The following is a 21,126-nucleotide window of genomic DNA, read 5'->3' on the forward strand; positions in this document are numbered from 1 at the left end:
TCTGTAGCAATGAGGTTTGTGCAGTAGGCTATAGGCCCAATACATTATCAGTGCATATTGGCTATGCTTGAATTGCCCTGCCAATGTTCTTCTTCTCAGACAATTTTGAAATGTTTAAAATGTTGGTATATGATCACACTGGTAATAGATAATCTGTTGTATTACTTGTGAGGGACAGTTTACTGGACTGATGGCCTGCATCTGATGGTCAGTCTGAGGGGAGGGAGGGAGGCAGAGAGCAGTGGTGAAGCTGCCTCTCACCCGACTCACTGTCCCTCCGCTCTCCCGCCCTCCGCTGAGAAAAGGGGACACAGTCTTCCAGCTGATGGCGAAAAAACTCAAGTCGCACTGCATTATTTCTGCCTCATGCACCAATTCATGTTGTTACTCCTATGACCAGAGAAAGTGAAATATTCCTCGATATTAAAACACAAGCCACTATCGAAATACTTTTCTATACCCATTCATTGCAGCTGCAGTGCTGGTTGTAGCGTGAGTGGAAGTAGGGACAACGCGCATTTTATGGCTTATAAGTGTTGAACAAAGTGCTAACGGTGCTGAATAACAACTTAAACAGCTCTCTGCTGTATTCATTGAATCTTACAGTATCAACTTTGCTGTGCGCTCGAGGCTTCTTTTTACAGTCTATGGCTCGAGAAAACTGTGCAGACATGGTGATCTGAGCTATCTGATTGGCCAGCGGTAGGTGCACTTGATTTGCTCTCTGTTCTACCTTGACACATGAAATGGTTCAAAATGGGAACACTTTGCCTTCCCAGCACTAGGGCTGCTGAATCAAGTGCACCTACCACCAACAGCGGGAAACAAATACAATAAATAAGAATGCAAGGCTTTATCTTTGTTTTTTTTTACAGAAATGTTTGGTGATCGACTAGGAATTCCTTGGAGTTGGTGACCACTGCCCTATATAGTGCACTACTTTTGACCAGAGCTGTATAGATCCTGGTCAAAAATAGTGCACTATAAAAGGGAATAGGGTGCCATTTGGGGGGCACAATACAATGTATACAGCATTACAGTTTTACATTTTAGTCATTTTGCAAACGCTCTTATCCAGAGCGACTTACAGTTAGTGAGTGCATACATTTTCATACTGGCCCCCCGTGGGAAACGAACCCACAACCTTGGCGTTGCACGCGCCATGCTCTACCAACTGAGCTACAGGGGACTACAGCATCTCTTACCTTGACATTCAACAGAGCCTTGAGGTCTCCCACATCCTTCAGTTTGGACTTGTAGAGCATCCAGCGATAACGTATCTCCTCCATGCCAACATCCTCAGCCCAATGGTCAGCCCCGTCCCCGGCTCCAGCTGCAGCCGCCCCAGACGTCAGCAGTAGCTGGAACTGCTCCTGACCCCAGCCCACACTGGACCGCAAAGTCTGTGGGAGATAGAGGACAGAGAGAGGGAGAGAGAGAGAGGGAGGAGGAGGGGGAGAGAAGAGGTGAGTGAACAACAGGGGGATGGAGAATGAGGAAGACTAAACAGTTGCTTATGGCTGAGGGATAAGCAGAGGAATTGTTGCATAAAGTAATAACAATAAGCAATGTGTCAGTGTGTAATGTCTACACAGGATCTTTGCACAGAAGAATAGCTACAGTAGTAAATCCTGAAGGAATACTTCTTAACCCTTTATCTCCACTGAAACCACAGCAGCACATACATACTGTATATCCCCAAACAAACAAGCAAACATGCCTTGATTCAATGTCTGCTGACATTGAGGCATGCTCTGTGCTCGGTTATCCCATCCTGACAGATACATCCCAACCACTAACATGGCCTGCTAGCATCCCAAATGGCACCCTATTTACTATATAGTGCACTATTTTGGGCCAGAGCCCTATATCAAAAGTAGTGCACTATATAGAGAATACCCACTGGACACCTTTATTTAACTAGGCAAGTCAGTTAAGAACAAATTCTTATTTACAATGACGGCCTACACCGGTCAAACCCGGACGACGCTGTGCCAATTGTGCACCGCCCTATGGAACTCCCAATCACGGCCGGTTGTGATACAGCCTGGAATCGAACCAGGGGGTCTGTAGTGATGCCTCAAGCACTGAGATGCAGTGCCTTAGACCGCTGCGCCACTCGGGAGCCCAATTTCATTGAAATGACGTAGAAACAACGTTGATTCAACCAGTGTGTGCCCAGTGGGTAGAGTGCCATTTAGGATACTACCTGTCTGAGTGTCAGGCAGCTTGTGGTTGGGATGTAAGTGTAAAGCCGTTAGTTCAGCTGCCAGTTATTTTAGTCATCTAGAGGAACGCTTGAAGGTTTGTGGTGTGCCACAACAGCCAAATACTCCATCTAAACGTGAATCGATTCTCAATTGCGGTATGGTTCTAGAAACATAACGTTTTATCACATCAAAATAATTTCACAAATGCAAAATACACACTTACTGTACACTGTTTTAACCGGTTTTAACACAGTTGCAGCCGACATTATTTTTCAGTGACAACACGTTTGTGGCGTCTGGCTTCTGTTTACACACAGGTGTTCGGAGATGGAGGTAGCTAATTAGCAGAGGTATGCCTCGGTCCTCCGTCTGTTTTCCATACATAAGCGCTGTAACATGGAAATATGGCAGTGGGAACCCTAACCCTATAAAGGTGTGTAGTATTTTAACCTTTTGTTTTTGAAAATTATTTATTGCTGATATGAAAGATAAGATCCTTATGTTTCCAAAACCATGCCGCAAGCGATGCGTTTTAATGTTCAGAACGAGGCTCTTAATAAAACTCCTCCGGCCAGAAGATTAGTTTAGTTTCGACCATCCTAGAGCTTTGTTTTGTGCCCTTTGAACATAACGTCCTCCAGAAGTTCTCACGAAGTATGCATATTACTTAGAAAATAACTTGTTTTAAGCAGTCCCTAACCCATAAGACGGCCACAGCACTTGAGTACCTCATTATTTCTGTGTGAATATAAACAGGAATGGAATACTGTAATAATAGAAATGGAATACTGTATATTTTTCTGAGAAGAATCATCAGCACCAACCTTGAGTGTGTTCTGCCTGATCTTGAGTTCTCTGGTGCTCAGCGGTCCCTTGGTGTTGAGAATCCCTGAAAGAGTATTGTTTTCCTTCTGTAGCCAGGCCTCAAACTCCCTCTTCCTGTCCTTGTACTCCGCTGCACTAAGGGCTAACCCTGGACCTGCCTGAAGGACCCAAACAACAACAACAACATTATCAACAACAACTTACTTTAGGTGATATTTCACAAAAGACAATCAGTTAACTAATTTCCTTAATATTCCAGTTTATAACGGCAGTCAAATATGGGTTAATGAGAATATTGAGTGATGAGTCAATTACTTTGTAAAAAAGGTTGACGACATCCGCTCCTCATTCACTCAGCCTATTGAGTCCACTGGTCCCACTCACACAGAACGACTTGACATCTTTTTCCTTCTCTCACCAGATGAAATCCTGCGACTAGTGATGTCCACCCGCCCGACAACATGCCCACTCGACCCCATCCTCTCTTCCCTTCTCCAGACTATCTCTGGAGACCTTCTCCCATTCCTCACTTCCCTCATCAACTCATCCCTGACCGTTGGCTGCGTCCCCTTCGACTTCAAGATGACCAGAGTCGCTCCTCTCCCCAAGAAACCAACACTCGACCCCTCTGATGTCAAAAACTACAGACCAGTATGCCTTCTTTCTTTTTTTCCCAAAACACTTGAGCATGCTGTCTCTGACCAACTCTCGTTATCTCACTCAGAACAATCTTCTTGACCCTAACCAGTCAGGCTTCAAAATGGGTCATTCAACTGAGACTGCTCTCCTCTGTATCACGGATGCTCTCCGCTCTGCCAAAGCTGACGCTCTCTCCTCTGTTCTCGTCGCCCTAGATCTATCCGCTGCCTTCGACACCATGAACCATCGGATCCTCCTCTCCACCTTCTCAGGGCTGGGCGTCTCAGGCTCTGCACACACCTGGATTGCATTCTACCTGGCTGGTCGCTCCTATCAGGTGGCGTGGAGAGGACCATGGTGCTTGCCTACAGAGCAGCAAGGGGAACTGCCCCTCCCTACCTTCAGGCTATGCTCAAACCCTACATCTCAACCCGAGCACTCCGTTCTGCCACCTCTGGTCTGTTGGCCGTCCCACCCCTACGGGAGGTCAGCGCCCGCCTAGCCCAGTCAAAGCTCTTCTCTGTCCTGGCACCCCAATGGTAGAACCAGCTTCCCTATGATGCTAGGACAGCAGAGTCCCTGCCCATATTCTGAAAACGTCTGAAACAGTACATCTTCAAAGAGTATCTTAAATACGAAATACCCCCCGCCCAAAAAATAAACCTTGTACTTGTCTTTTCTTACTAGCACTAACTTTGCTGATACCTTTTGTATTGAGGAAAAATGTACTTAATACGACTGTGATATGTGGTTGTCTCACCTAGCCATCTTAAGATAAATGCACTAACTGTAAGTCGCTATGGATAAGAGCGTCTGCTAAATGACAAAAATGTTGTTATAAACCGGGTGGTTCGAGCCCTGAATGCTGATTGGCTTAAAGCAGTGGTATATAAGACCGTATACCACGGGTATGACAGAAAATTACTTTTTACTGTTCTAATTACGTTGGTAACCAGTTTGTAATAGCAATAAGGAACCTCTGGGGTTTGTGGTACTGTATATGGCCAATATACCACGACTAACGGCTGTATCCGCGTTGCGTCGTCCATAAGATCAGGCCTGATATTGGCAAAATACCACACCCCCTCATACCTTATTGCTTAATTATACCACGCCCATTTGTTTATCTTCCTTTATTAACTAGAAAATAATAAGTATGTGATTATGAGTTAATAGAATCAGTGGAGACCGTACCGTGGTGTGTTGACTTGAGCCCTGTAGCCCTCCAGAAGTTTTTCTAGCAGAGCCTTGCTCAATGACTGAATCCTCCATCTTTGTCTTGATCGGGGTGAAGGACCCTCTGTGTCGCAGGTGTCCCCCTCCACCTCCACCTCCACTCTGGTCTCCCATTTCACTTGTTCCCTCTCCATAGCTGCTTCTGCTGCCCTGACTATGCCCTAGCCCTAACCCTAACCCCACGTCTACCTCCATGGCCACAGGTTCAGCCACACCTCTGGACCTCTGCTCGTCCACCCACTCCTCTGTCCGCCCGCTACTGCTGGACCCAGACGCCCCCACTACCACCACTCCGCTACTCCTAGACCCTGATCCCGCCATCACTCCGCTACCTGTAAAACCAGAACCCCCCATCACCCCACTACTCCTGGACCTCTCCCCCACCACCCCACTACTCCTGGATCCAGAGCCCCCCACCACCCCACTACTCCTGGACCCAGAGCCCCCCACCACCCCACTACTCCTGGATCCAGAGCCCCCTACCACCTCGCTACTCCTGGACCCCTCCACCACCACCCCTCCACACTGGGGGCTTCTGCCTCCTGTGTGGCCTAAGGTTATCCCTGTGGTTCCCTCTCTGGTCTCCCCCTCTCCTCCCTGACCGTACCTCCCTCTCCAGGCAATGGAGTCCACCTCCTCAATACCAAAGCTGTGCTCACCTCCACCCCTCTCCTTCTCCCTTTCCCTCTCCCTGCCATTGCCCCTGCTTTCACTCCCACTGCCCTGTCCCGGTCTCTGACTGACTCCTTGGCTTAACGTCATTGGACCCAGTTGTTGACCCAGAGTCTGTGAATCACTACCCTGTCTCTCCCCATGTTCAGAGAGATCCATATCCTCCACACTGCCCTCGAACCCTCCTTCGACCCCCACACCTTCTTCTGCTCTAAAAATTGCCCCTTCGCTTTGCTCCATCCTTGCCCCTGACCCTGTTCTTCCCCCTCTCCCAGACCCTGACCCAGAGCTCTGAGAGACCCAGACACCATGGTCCTCTCCTGGAGATCTCTCTGGAGCACCCTCCCTCCTGCTGCTGGAGCCACTTCCCTTGATCATGTCTCCTCCCTCCCCAGGAAAGAGCTCCCTAGCTGGGCCTGGCAACTCCCCAGCCTGGCCTCTCGCCCTCTCTCTCTGGATGTCTAAGTCAGGGTCCTCAGAGGAGCTGTGCCCATTCAGCAGCCTGGGAACGGAACGGCAGACGGTCAGTAACTGAAGGCACCTCTTAGGATTGGTGTGTAATTGGCCCCATGAAATACTTTTCACCCAGATGCAGGGACAGCACATGCAACATATTGACTTCTTTCTAGAAGGCTACAGTTGGTAAGGTTTTTGGAGATAAATGTGCAAAAGCCATATGAGGTTGTCGAGAACCTCCACTGAAACACACTAGAGATGAAGTAGCATTAGTAGTAATGGTACTAGAGTAGTCCTCCCATAGAGACCCTATCATTCACTAGAGTGGCAGATTCAATAAATGTGATAATAGCAGCCATCTTGGTCAAGAATAATTGTAGATTCCAGAGTTCTATATGTAATTTTATGAGTTTTCCATCCAGCCTGCTATAGTGTAGTGCACCTGAAGAGGTTGAGGCTGAGGTCATGCAGGGCCATCCAGGACTCTCTCAGGCGCTTCATGTCCCTGAGGATGTGCACCCGTCCCTCCTCAGAGGTCCTCTCCAGCACCCCCTGGCCCTGCACCTCTGTCTGGTGCAGCAGCAGCTCCTTCTCTGGGAACTCACCTAGTGCCCTCTACAGGACCGGAGGAGGAATAACACAGGATTGGACAGGACTTATTAACTACATACAGCACTGGATAGAGTCACAGTTTACTTCCCATAACTTTTTGAACCGTTTTTTTTTTTTTTTTTTACAGGAGAGATGTCACGGAGATCCTCTCCATAATAGTCCAGTGCCTAGTCATGTTTGACTGTCTTCATCAAAATCTCCATAATCAGAGTGCCACGTTACAAGAGATAACAGACAGATATGTGTGGTATGTCAGTACCTCAGCTTCATACTGTCTGTTGTCCACGCTCCACTCCCCAGCAGAGCTGCGGTAGGACTCCAGCTTCTGCCTCATAATCATCAGCCACTTCTCTACATTCAGCAGGCTCTCGTGGAAACTCTCGTGCTCCCTGATGCTCTCCTCACTCTCGTTCCCCTTCACCTGACACACACACACACACCACACACATGTTAATATCAAAATACATACACTCAGTGGCCCGTTTATTAGGTACACCTATCTAGTACCGGGGCGGACCCCCCTTTGCCTCCAGAACAGGCTAAATTCTTTGGGGCATTCTACAAGGTGTCAGAAATATTCTACAGGGATGACGCGATGGCATCACGCAGTTACTGCAGATTGGACAGCGGTATATTCATGCTGCGAACAGCCCGTTCCATCTCATCCCAAAGATGCTCTATTGGGTTGAGGTCTGGGGACTGCACAGGCCACTCAAGTAGACTGAACTCGCTGTCAATGTTCCAGGCAATGTTTTTCCACTCCTCACGATCGCGTGCCCACTCACGATCGCGTGCCCACTGGAGACAGTTCTTCTTGTTTTTAGCTGATAGGAGTGGAACCCAGTGTGTTCGTCTACTGTAATAGCCCATCTGTGACAAGGATCGACGATTTGCGCATTCCGAGATGCCGTTCTGCACACGACTGTTGTACTGTGCCGTTATTTGCCTGTTTGTGGCCTGCCTGTTCGCTTGCACGATTCTTGCCATTCTCTTTTGACCTCTCTCATCAACGAGATGTTTTCGCCCACAGGACTGCCGCTGACTGGATGTTTTTTGTTTGTCGCACCATTCTCGGTAAACCCTAAACACTGTCAAGCATTAAAAAAACGGCAATTTCTGAGATAAGGATCCGGCGCGCCTGGCACTGACGATAGTACCACGCTCAAAGTCGCTTAGGTCACTCGTTTTGCCCATTGTAACGTTCAATCAAACAGTAACCGAATGCCTCGATGCCTGTCTGCCTGCTTTATATAGCAAGCCACATGACTCACTGTGGAGCGATCAATTATTGTGAACAAAACTCACACAGCCAAATGCACACACTGATACATAACACATGAAGCAAATGCAATTACATGCTACACTATTACTTCACAAATACACAGATTGATTAATAGGAAATGTTATCAGTTTCAAAAGCAATGTTTTGCCACTAAAGTTACATATTTTTCAGAACTTCTGCTTAGTCAAATCCTTCCCCTGTCTTACCCTGACTGCCTTGTATAGGATCCTCCAGTCCCCATACAGCCTCTCAAACTGGGTCCTGTTAGTGGAGCTGGATGACACCAGAGTCTCCAGAGCTGTGATGTGGGCCTCACAGTCCTCCAAGTCCTTCTTGATCACCTGAGAGACACAAAGCAACATTGCTTATAAATGCTTTACGAATACTTTATGAATGCTTTCTACATGCTTATATGTTCTTTCTAAATGAGTCTCCTAGTGCCCCCTGGACACAGGCTCAACCTCAATTCATCTTTCCTCAATTCCCTGCATCCTATCTCCTCGCCTCCTTCTCAACCCTATTGGAGGAGAAGGTCCAAGGTCCCTCCACTCGGACCATCTTCTCCAATGCCTTTGAGGAGGAGGTGAGGAGAGGATGCGAGGAAAGATGAATTGAGAACGGGCCACAGGTGTAGAATGCAGTGAGTGACCCACCCGTAGCTGGTCTGACTGGCTCTTCTTGGCCAGTATGTCTGGTTGGAGGCTGTCTGCTGAGATCAGTCTGTCTCTCAGGAGGGTCAGCTTGCTCCTGATTGACTCGTAGGCGTCGCCAAAGTCCTTAGTCTTCGAGATCAAACCCTAAGGACATATCAGAAATTAGGTTCCATCCCAAATGGCACCCCATTCCCTAATAACGCCCTACATTGGACCAGAGCCCTATGACACACTCACACACCTGCAGTCTTCCCTTCCTCTGCAGAAGCTGGCTGTGCAGTAGCTCTCGGTTCCTCATGGTGGCGTTGAGCTCCGTCAGTAGACTCTCTGCTCTGTCAGAGCCAAACACTGAACCCAGCAGATCTCTCTTCACCTGCAGCAGACTCAACCGCTCCTGCAGCTGCAGACTGTGCATCATCAACCTCTGTAGGGGGGGATAGAAAGAAATAGAAAGAAAAAAAGAGAGAAAATGAATTAAAGAGGGCCACGCCACAGATGAAAGGTATGTGTGGTAGAAATATGTGCCTCATGGCATCTAGATCACACATTCCTCTGTGTCAACGTAAAGCAAGCATGATCCTCAGATCTCTCTTTTTCAAAGATCAGGAAATGGTTGAACTCCTTGACCTGTGCTTTCAGTATTCCCATGTCTGGAGGGAGGAGGTTATATAGGGAAAGCCACTTTATGCTGTCCACCGTGGAGGATAGATTCAATTTTAGAAGGCCCAAATGGCACTCTATTCCATATATAGTGCACTACTTTTGACACCCTATTCCATATAGTTCACTACTTTTGACCAGAGCCCTATGGGCCCTGATCAAAAGTAGCGCACTAAATAGGGAATAGGGTGCCATTTCGGACACGGCCTAAGCCAATCTCTGTCCAGTACTGTCTGTATGTAGGGCTGATTGGATTTCCATAGCTGACCTAATTAAGGTAACATGACTACTGTAGATCTCTTCATTATTACAGTGGAGGTCTCCAGGCGTTGAGGGCCACAGTGACTAAAAGTATGGTTTCTCAAAAATTAAATGTTCCCTTATGAACACAATCCTGGTTTAGCTGCTTGATTGATGGGATTGTATTCTGTATCATGTCCTGCTACATGCACGAGAGAACACATTTTCCCTGGTGGAATAAGAGTTGATCAAATCAGTAGCAGCCTGCATTGCAGTGCGGTGTTCATACCTCGATGTTCTGCACCAGCATGGCGATGTGGGAGAACTCAGACACCTCTGCTGAGGCCTCCAGCACCTGAGAGACCAGCTGGCTCCACTGAGAGAAGCCATGCAGAGGGTCCTGCAGCACCAGTCTCAGCCCTGTCTCTGATTCCGCACACAGCTTCATAGCACGACACTTCACACTACAGACAGAGAGGGGAGAGGAGATGGCCTTAAAACAGGTTAGATGTGGTGCTTTTCATGAAAAATGTACATATTTTTTAACACAGTGTAAAATGTCAGAGGGAAAATGCAGCTTATACATTTAGCCTTTTACACTAACACAAAGTAATTACTGTACGTTTAAAGAAATGATTATGTTATAGAACAGCATAGACATCCTGCCTTTCCCTATAGAGAGAAAATACTATGTTTGCATGAATTAAATGCATAAATACTAGGCTATGCCCTTAACTTTATCAGACCATTCCTGTCACATGAATTACTATTAGTTAGTTATTAAAAGGCATGACACAGAACCTGATATCATACAAACAGCAAAAGCACATCAGTAGGGGAAAGTGGAGTAAATTGAGCCATGTTTTTACATTCAGCATCACTCCGTCCAGGGGAATATAGTATTCTTTCTAACAAAGATATCTAAATATTTTCAGGATGTCGTGTATCCCTGGAAATAATCAGAATTCACGTAAACATTAGTTTTGAAAACACACACTATGACTAAAAGTATGTGGACACTTGCTTGTCGAACATCTTATTCCAAAATCATGGGCATTATTATGGAGTTGGTCCCCCCTTTGCTGCTATAACAGCCTCCACTCTTCTGGTAAGGCTTTCCACTAGATGTTGGAATATTGCTGCGGGGACTTGCTTCCACTCAGCCACAAGAGCATTAGTGAGGTCGGGCACTGACGTTGGGCGATTAGGCCTGGCTCGCAGTCGGCGTTCCAATTCATCCCAAAGGTGTTCGATGGGGTTGAGGTCAGGGCTCTGTGCAGGCCAGTCAAGTTCTTCCACACCAATCTCGACAAACCATTTATGTAGGGACTTTGCTTTGTGCAAGGGGGCACTGTCATGCTGAAACAGGAAAGGGCCTTCCCCAAACTGTTGCCACAAAGTTGGAAGCACAGAATAGTCTAGAACGTCATTGTATGCTGTAGCGTTAAGATTTCCCTTCACTGGAACTAAGGGGCCTAGCCCGAACCATGAAAAACAGCCCCAGACCATTATTCCGCCTCCACCAAACTTTACAGTTGGTACTATAGAGTCGGGCAGGTAGGGTTCTCCTGGCATCTGCCAAACCCAGATTTGTCCGTCAGACTACCAGATGGTGAAGCGTGATTCATCAAATCAAATTTTATTTGTCACATGCGCCAAATACAACAGCTGTAGACCTTACAGTGAAATGCTTACTTACAAGCCCTTAACCAACACTGCAGTTTTAAGAAAAATAAGTGTTAAGTAAAAAATAGAAACAAAAAAATTATTATAGAGCATCAGTAAAATAACAGTAGTGAGGCTATATACAGGGGGTACCGGTACAGGGTAAATGAGCAGGGGCACAGGTTAGTCGAGGAAATATGTACATGTAGGTAGAGTTAAAGTGACTATGCATAGATAATGAACAGGGTAGCAGCAGCGTAAAGGGGGGGGGGGGGGGGGGTCAATGCAAATAGTCCGGGTAGCCATTTCATTAGCTGTTCAGGAGTCTTATGGCTTGGGGGTAGACGCTATTAAGAAGCCTTTTGGACCTAGACTTGGTGCTCCGGTACCGCTTGCCGTGTGGTAGCAGAGAGAAAAGTCTATGACTAGGGTGGCTGGAGTCTTTGACAATTTCTAGGGCCTTCCTGTGACACCGCCTGGTATAGAGGTCCTGGATGGCAGGAAGCTTGGCCCCAGTGATGTACTGGGCCGTACGCACTACCCACTGTAGTGCCTTGCGGTCGGAGGCCGAGCAGTTGCCATACCAGGCAGTGATGCAACCAGTCAGGATGCTCTCGATGGTGCAGCTGTATAACCTTTTGAGGATCTGAAGACCCATGCCAAATCTTTTCAGTCTCCTGAGGGGGAATAGGCTTTGTCATGCCCTCTTCACAACTGTCTTGGTGTGTTTGGACCATGATAGTTTGTTGGTGATGTGGACACCAAGGAACTTGAAGCTTTCAACCTGCTCCACTACAGCCCCGTTGATGAGAATGGGGGCGTGCTCGGTCCTCTTCTTTTTCCTGTAGTCCACAATCATCTCCTTTGTCTTGATCATGTTGAGGGAGAGGTTGTTATCCTGGCACCACACGGCCAGGTCTCTGACCTCCTCCCTATAGGCTGTCTCATCGTTGTCGGTGATCAGGCCTACCACTGTTGTGTCGTCGGCAAACTTAATGAAGGTGTTGGAGTCGTGCCTGGCCATGCAGTCATGGGTGAACAGGGAGTACAGCAGGGGACTGAGCACGCACCCCTGAGGGGCCCCCGTGTTGAGGATCAGCGTGGCAGATGTGTTGTTACCTACCCTTACCACCTGGGGGCGGCCCGTCAGGAAGTCCAGGATCCAGTTGCAGAGGGAGGTGTTTAGTCCCAGGATCCTTAGCTTTGAGGGCACTATGGTGTTGAACGCTGAGCTGTTGTCAATGAATAGCTTTCTCACGTAGGTGTTCCTCTTGTCCAGGTGTTTGCTTGTAGAGATGTTTGCTTTGTATGCTGCTGCTGGTTGGGAGGTGTGTGTGTGTGTGTGTGTGTGTGCGTATTCCCTATGTTCTGTGTCAGAGACTGTCAGTGTAGATCAGGCTGTTTCTAAGGCCTAGCTAGCTGTCACAGTCAAACAGTGGGGAGTTCTGTCAGTGTTCTAACTCTGTATCGACCGTGGGAGAGAGAGCGAGAGGGAAAGAGTAAACTGTTTACAGCAGGGCTCTCCAACTCTGTTCATGGAGCGCTACCCTCCTATAGGTTTTCGCTCTAACCTCAGTTGTAACTAACTTGATTCAGCTTATCAACAAGGTCATTATTAGCATCAGGTGTGCTAGATTAGGGTTGGGGCAAAAACCTACAGGATGGTAGCTCTCCAGGAACAGGGTTGGAGAGTCCTGGTTTACAGTATATTCATAGCATGTTTGCCTCCTATTATTCATAACGGGAAGGAAATGGTGCATTGGTGCGAACAGATGCATTATACTGTGCACATCTGATTTATTGTATCTATACAGGGGTTAAAATGTGCATAAGAAAACAGAGGCATGCATGTACAGTATACTTTGCATATGTGGCTTATTGATATACGGAAATATAATTGTACAATTTCAAACATATGCATTCTTCTTGTAAATAGGATTTGCATGGAGATGCCAACAATGTATGTGTCACAAATAGCACCTTATCCACTATATAGTGCTAGAGTATGCACCATTTGTTAAATTTAACCTTTATTTAGTTTAGTATTGTGTAGTGATATACGTATCAACAGCTTGATGATGATTTCACTAGAAAGCTCTATTCTGATCACACATGATGATGTTTTCACCCCATTTATCCCTTGGCCTGGCACACATACAGCAAGGGAACACACCATCTTAACATGAATTAAACAACCACGTCGCTGTGCCAAATGGCACCCTATTCCCTCTATAGTGCACTATTTTTGACCAGAGCCTTATGCCATTCGGGACGCACTACACACCAGTTCATGTGATGAAGTCATTGATAGTTAAAATAGATCAACAGCTGTTTCCAGTGCTAGAAAACATGCTACATGTGCCAAAGTTTAGGATTAACACACGTTCTATGTGTTCTCAAACGTGTTACTATAAACATGCGTCAACTGAATGGATTAATGGGTTTTTTCCTTTGGCAGAGAGAGAGAACATGGAAAGTAATCACACTGACTAACACTATCATCAGATCATGAAAATGTACTTTTGGTCACCAAGTAACAATAAAGTTAACTTAAAGTAAACTATAAGAGCAGGTCATCATAAGAGACGTATTTACATTTCATATTCTGGTCAGATTCCGAAGCCTTTGTAGTTCCTTTGTTTGCACGAAGAGGAGATATTGATAGTCGACAGCTGATAAAGGGCTCTGGTAAACAGTGTTTTTGGGCATTCAGCCAACAAGCTGTCCCTGAATAGAGTTTGACTTAGGTGAAATAGTATCCTCTGTCTTGAACAAATCTTCAGCAAGGTGCCAAAGCGAAAAACCTTTACTTCATACACCCACTCTTTCTGTCAGTCAACAGGAAGAGAAAGCTTCATGGACTATGCATGATATGGTCTCCAGATAGCCTATTAGATACACATGTCTTATAGCCTCAAGGCCTTCACCTCTACAGACCAGGGTGCGGTAGGTTAATTTCTAAATGTAATCTGTTACAGTTAATAGTTACCTGTCCAAAATTGTAATCTGTAACAACTTTTGGATTACCCAAACTCAGTAACGCAATCTGATTACTTTCAGTTACTTTTGTAATGTGACGCTCCAGAACTTTTGTATAATTTCAGCAAGTAGTTTTGTAAGTGGTGCTCAGATCTGTTTCTGCTTTCTTGCCAACCATCATATCAAAGTAAACTTGGAGCCACGCAATGATATTAAGTGTGGTCCTCCCACTAAGACTACGGAAAGCATGCAGTTTATTATATTGCGTTCACGTGCTATCGGAGTTATCGGAAGTTCCTAGTTCTGACTGGGAAGTTTCACTTGAACAACCCTCCAAGTTGGAATTATAAGTGGGAAACTCTGAGAAAATGTTGTTCCCCTTGTTGCCTAGTTGTGACGTTTCACCACTGACCTTGTACCTTTTCAACCAAAAGATGATAACAAATCAGTTTTTGACAACTACAATATTGTCAATGTTAAGCAAGCTAGCTAACTTTATTATAAACAATGTTAGCTAGCTTATCAAGCTAGCTAATATCTTATTGGTTGAAGAATTGTTCCGACCAAAAAGCACATGAATGAAACAAAGTTGTATTTTCGACATCACAACAAGGAAATAAGAAGCTCCGATGAGCATGTGAACGCAGCATTCGGCTAAAGATTAATTAAGTTATGATGAACTTCACAGGGTGGTGAAAGTGCACAGTAATGAGCTTGATAACCTATTCCAATAAATATCAAGGGTCTTATTCTGGTGACATGATGATCGATGCTTGGCTGCCGTTTGACAAATAAAAATACTATTTTGTCCATAATAATTTCATCATGTAGGTATGCTATACACGCACTGTATCTGCGAGCTGTTGGCTAGAGCGCACGTGCCAATACATTGTGGGCACTTTCGATATAACGCAACATTTTTGGTGACAAAACCATCAGTACAGTTGAAAATGCGATGGAAACCCATTTATCTTTGATTTTTTATTCAGTACATGGACATTTGACAGCAAAAGTTATTTTTATGTGCACTACGTCATCACGTACAGCCTTTCATCCGCAACAAGTCAATTTGATGGAAACACATCTCTTGTGGGGAAATTGTTTTATGCAGATTTTAGAATATTCACATGGAAATCTGTCGCCAATTGGATAGAAACCTAGCTAGTGAGAAATGTATTTTTTTTTCTTCTTCAGAATTTAAAAGTAATCCAATAAGTAATAATCTAGTTTTTCAAAAGTATATGTATTCTGATTACATTATTTTTGTTGGTAAGGTAACTGATTACAGTTTTGTTGTATTCAGATTACAGTGGGGAAAAAAAGTATTTAGTCAGCCACCAATTGTGCAAGTTCTCCCACTTAAAAAGATGAGAGAGGCCTGTAATTTTCATCATAGGTACGTCAACTATGACAGACAAAATTAGATTTTTTTCTCTCCAGAAAATCACATTGTAGGATTTTTAATGAATTTATTTGCAAATTATGGTGGAAAATAAGTATTTGGTCAATAACAAAAGTTTCTCAATACTTTGTTATATACCCTTTGTTGGCAATGACACAGGTCAAACATTTTCTGTAAGTCTTCACAAGGTTTTCACACACTGTTGCTGGTATTTTGGCCCATTCCTCCATTCAGAGCTCCTCTAGAGCAGTGATGTTTTGGGGCTGTCGCTAGGCAACACAGACTTTCAACTCCCTCCAAAGATTTTCTATGGGGTTGAGATCTGGAGACTGGTTAGGCCACTCCAGGACCTTGAAATGCTTCTTACAAAGCCACTCCTTCGTTGCCCGGGCGGTGTGTTTGGGATCATTGTTATGCTGAAAGACCCAGCCACGTTTCATCTTCAATGCCCTTGCTGATGGAAGGTGGTTTTCACTCAAAATCTCACGATACATGGCCCCATTCATTCTTTCCTTTACACAGATCAGTCGTCCTGGTCCCTTTGCAGAAAAACAGCCCCAAAGCATGATGTTTCCACCCCCATGCTTCACAGTAGGTATGGTGTTCTTTGGATGCAACTCAGCATTCTCTGTCCTCCAAACACGACGAGTTGAGTTTTTACCAAAAGGTTCTATTTTGGTTTCATCTGACCATATGACATTCTCCCAATCCTATTCTGGATCATCCAAATGCACTCTAGCAAACTTCAGACAGGCCTGGACATGTACTGGCTTAAGCAGGGGGACACGTCTGGCACTGCAGGATTTAAGTCCCTGGCGGCGTAGTGTGTTACTGATGGTAGGCTTTGTTACTTTGGTCCCAGCTCTCTGCAGGTCATTCACTAGGTCCCCCCGTGTGGTTCTGGGACTTTTGCTCACCGTTCTTGTGATCATTTTGACCCCACAGGGTGAGATGTTGCGTGGAGCCCCAGATCGAGGGAGATTATCAGTGGTCTTGTATGTCTTCCATTTCCTAATAATTGCTCCCACAGTTGATTTCTTCAAACCAAGCTGCTTACCTATTGCAGATTCAGTCTTCCCAGCCTGGTGCAGGTCTACAATTTTGTTTCTGGTGTCCTTTGACAGCTCTGTGGAGGGACGTACAGTGAGGGAAAAAAGTATTTGATCCCCTGCTGATTTTGTACGTTTGCCCACTGACAAAGAAATGATCAGTCTATAATTTTAATGGTAGGTTTATTTGAACAGTGAGAGACAGAATAACAACAACAAAATCCAGAAAAACGCATGTCAAAAATGTTATAAATTGATTTGCATTTTAATTAGGGAAATAAGTATTTGACCCCCTCTCAATCAGAAAGATTTCTGGCTCCCAGGTGTCTTTTATACAGGTAACGAGCTGAGATCTCAGCTTGTTACCTGTATAAAAGACACCTGTCCACAGAAGCAATCAATCAATCAGATTCCAAACTCTCCACCATGGCCAAGACCAAAGAGCTCTCCAAGGATGTCAGGGACAAGACTGTAGACCTACACAAGGCTGGATTGGGCTACAAGACCATCGCCAAGCAGCTTGGTGAGAAGGTGACAACAGTTGGTGTGATTATTCGCAAATGGAAGAAACACAAAATAACTGTCAATCTCCCTCGGCCTGGGGCTCCATGCAAGATCTCACCTCGTGGAGTTGCAATGATCATGAGAACGGTGAGGAATCAGCCCAGAACTACACGGGAGGATCTTGTCAATGATCTCAAGGCAGCTGGGACCATAGTCACCAAGAAAACAATTGGTAACACACTACGCCGTGAAGCACTGAAATCCTGCAGCGCCCGCAAGGTCCCCCTGCTCAAGAAAGCACATATACATGCCCGTCTGAAGTTTGCCAATGAACATCTGAATGATTCAGAGGAGAACTGGGTGAAGGTGTTGTGGTCAGATGAGACCAAAATGGAGCTCTTTGGCATCAACTCGCCGTGTTTGGAGGAGGAGGAATGCTGCCTATGACCCCAAGAACACCATCCCCACCGTCAAACATGGAGGTGGAAACATTATGCTTTGGGGGTGTTTTTCTGCTAAGGGGACAGGACAACTTCTCCGCATCAAAGGGACGATGGACGGGCCATGTACCGTCAAATCTTGGGTGAGAACCTCCTTCCTTCAGCCAGGGCATTGAAAATGGGTCGTGGATGGGTATTCCAGCATGACAATGACCCAAAACACACGGCCAAGGCAACAAAGAAGCGGCTCAAGAAGAAGCACATTAAGGTCCTGGAGTGGCCTAGCCAGTCTCCAGACCTTAATCCCATAGAAAATCTGTGGAGGGAGCTGAAGGTTCGAGTAGCCAAACGTCAGCCTCGAAACCTTAATGACTTGGTAAGATCTGCAAAGAGGAGTGGGACAAAATCCCTCCTGAGATGTGTGAAAACCTGGTGGCCAACTACAAGAAACGTCTGACCTCTGTGATTGTCAACAGGGTTTTGCCACCAAGTACTAAGTCATGTTTTGCAGAGGGGTCAAATACTTATTTCCCTCATTAAAATGCAAATCAATTTATAACATTTTTTTTTGGATTTTGTTGTTGTTATTCTGTCTCTCACTGTTCAAATAAACCTACCATTAAAATTATAGACTGATCATTTCTTTGTCAGTGGGCAAACTTACAAAATCAGCAGGGGATCAAATACTTTTTTCCCTCACTGTATATACCCCTGGCGCAGGGACTCAGTGACGTATATTTCCATAGCCTCCGTTTCAGCCTGCGACAGGGGATACACATGACTCCTGGGAGGTACAGCGTCTACCCGAAGGTTTATCGCGCAATCCCCCTCCCGATGAGGTGGTAATTTAGTCGCTTGCGTCTTGGAAAATGCGAGCGCCAGATCATGGTATTCGGGGGGAATGTGCACCGTCTGGACTTTCAAGTGGTCGCACCAATGGAAACACCTAGACACCTACCCGGACACTCACGCAACCACCCCGTAAGAACCCTCTGCGGCCATGAGAAATTGGGGTTGTGAAGGGCTAACCACGGGATACCCAAGACTACAGGGTAAGCAGGAGACTCAATAATCATAAAGGTGATCTGCTCAACATGCGTCTCCTGCGTAATCATGGTGACTGGTACAGTAACTTCCTTAACCAACCCGGACCCTAATGGTCGACTATCTAGTGCTCTGATGGGGAGTGGAATGGTTAGGGGAACCAATGAAATGCCTTGACGGTGTGCAAATGTCCTGTCCATAAAATTCCACGCTGCGCCTGAATCGACTAGCGCCTTACACTGGGAACCTACCAAGTGATCTGGAAAGGAGATAGATAAAGTACAGTGCGCCGCAAAAGGCTCTGAATACGTTTGTGAGTTCGTTACCTGGGGTGATGTGTGAGTACCCTGCCTACCGCCTCCAGACCCAAAATAACGTTGAATGCGACGTGAGATGGATTGTCCCTTCGTGCCACCAGAGTGGCACTGTCGCTGTCCTCCTGCGCTCTCTCGATCGGCGGCTCCCCCCAGCTCCATCTTCTCAGGGTCGAAGTCGTCCGGAGTGGGAACAGGCAGACCCCTACCAGGACGTCCTCTGGCTGCTAGCAGATTGTCCAGCCGGATGGCCATGTCCACCAGTTGGGAGAACGATAGCATGGCATCCCGGCAGGCTAGCTCCCGTCGGACGTCCTCCCTTAGGTTGCACCGGAAATGGTCTATCAGGGCCCGTTTGTTCCACCCGGACCCCGCTGCCAGCATCCGGAACTCGTCCCCTGTCTTAGATGGACCAGTCGTTCGCCCGCCTCTCGACCCTCAGGCGGGTGATCAAAAACGTCCCGAAAGAGGCGAGCAAACTCCCCGTAGTTCTCGAACGTGGTACCTCCCTCGTTCCATACGGCGTTGGCCCACTCCAGGGCTCTCCCACAAAGGCAGGAAACGAGGACGGATACCTTCTCCCGCTCCCGGGGCTCCGGCCTGATGCTATCTGGATCCATCCAGGGGCTGGGGTGTAGGTGGCTGGATCTGGTTGACCAGTTGGTCTCGATAGATCGGATCCTCTCCTCTCCAGGCGTTCCACCACCTGAAGAACCCGATCCATCGCTTCCCCAAAGCTGGCCAACATCGAGGAATGCTCCTGGACCCTTGCCACAACTCCAGGCATGCAGTCTTCTCCTGCTGACTCCATAATCAGATCAGGTGAGTGATTCTGTGATGAGGTGTGAACGAAGGAGTCAGGCGCAGGAGGTAAAATACCGAAGTCCAGAGTTTCACCGTTTGCATAAATCAAACGCCCCAAGCGTCAAACGAAACTGTACAAGGGAAAAACATCCACCTTGGCAATAACACAGTGAAATGTAGCTCAACCGAGCTACACGCTCTCACAACAAAACAATCACTCACACTTATACACATACTAATTAGGGAAAAGAGCACCAGGTGTGTGTGATTGACAAGACATGACAAGTGGAGTGATGAGAATGGGATCGGCAGTAGCTAGTACTCCGGTGACGACGAACGCCGAAGCCTGCCCGAACCAGGAGGGGGGGCAGCCTCGGCGGAAGTCGTGACACCTATCAGCAACGGGTGTGGCAGAAATAGCCGAAATCCACTAATTTGAAGGGGTGTCCACATACTATTGTATATACAGTGGGGGGAAAAAAGTATTTAGTCAGCCACCAATTGTGCAAGTTCTCCCACTTAAAAAGATGAGAGAGGCCTGTAATTTTCATCATAGGTACACGTCAACTATGACAGACAAATTGAGAGAAAAGAAATCCAGAAAATCACATTGTAGGATTTTTAACTAATTTATTTGCAAATTATGGTGAAAAATAAGTATTTGGTCACCTACAAACAAGCAAGATTTCTGGCTCTCACAGACCTGTAACTTCTTCTTTAAGAGGCTCCTCTGTCCTCCACTCGTTACCTGTATTAATGGAACCTGTTTGAACTCGTTATCAGTATAAAAAGACATGTCCACAACCTCAAACAGTCACACTCCAAACTCCACTATGGCCAAGACCAAAGAGCTGTCAAAGGACACCAGAAACAAAATTGTAGACCTGCACCAGGCTGGGAAGACTGAATCTGCAATAGGTAAGCAGCTTGGTTTGAAGAAATCAACTGTGGGAGCAATTATTAGGAAATGGAAGACATACAAGACCACTGATAATCTCCCTCGATCTGGGGCTCCACGCAAGATCTCACCCTGTGGGGTCAAAATGATCACAAGAACGGTGAGCAAAAATCCCAGAACCACACGGGGGGACCTAGTGAATGACCTGCAGAGAGCTGGGACCAAAGTAACAAAGCCTACCATCAGTAACACACTACGCCGCCAGGGACTCAAATCCTGCAGTGCCAGACGTGTCCCCCTGCTTAAGCCAGTACATGTCCAGGCCCGTCTGAAGTTTGCTAGAGTGCATTTGGATGATCCAGAAGAGGATTGGGAGAATGTCATATGGTCAGATGAAACCAAAATATAACTTTTTGGTAAAAACTCAACTCGTCGTGTTTGGAGGACAAAGAATGCTGAGCTGCATCCAAAGAACACCATACCTACTGTGAAGCATGGGGGTGGAAACATCATGCTTTGGGGCTGTTTTTCTGCAAAGAGAC

General features: G+C 46.3%; 1 protein-coding gene across 1 annotated transcript in view; it reads right to left on the reverse strand.

Annotated features, from left to right (window-relative positions):
- The window catches only part of LOC311145644 (nesprin-3-like), a gene marked incomplete at its 3' end in the record, with an annotated part of 39,251 nt that overhangs the window by 284 nt on the left and 17,841 nt on the right, over positions 1-21,126 (reverse strand). Inside the window, exons 9-17 of the mRNA XM_084181911.1 lie at positions 9,775-9,949; positions 8,827-9,009; positions 8,586-8,729; positions 8,139-8,273; positions 6,910-7,071; positions 6,481-6,653; positions 4,869-6,084; positions 3,035-3,193; positions 1,206-1,403 (exon numbers count right to left, since the gene is read on the reverse strand). Coding sequence (XP_084038037.1) covers positions 1,206-1,403; positions 3,035-3,193; positions 4,869-6,084; positions 6,481-6,653; positions 6,910-7,071; positions 8,139-8,273; positions 8,586-8,729; positions 8,827-9,009; positions 9,775-9,949 — 2,545 coding nt within the window. The remainder of the gene's footprint in view (positions 1-1,205; positions 1,404-3,034; positions 3,194-4,868; positions 6,085-6,480; positions 6,654-6,909; positions 7,072-8,138; positions 8,274-8,585; positions 8,730-8,826; positions 9,010-9,774; positions 9,950-21,126) is intronic.

This window comes from Coregonus lavaretus (genome assembly GCF_964263955.1).
Source record: "Coregonus lavaretus genome assembly, chromosome: 18".
Classification (NCBI taxonomy): domain Eukaryota; kingdom Metazoa; phylum Chordata; class Actinopteri; order Salmoniformes; family Salmonidae; genus Coregonus; species Coregonus lavaretus.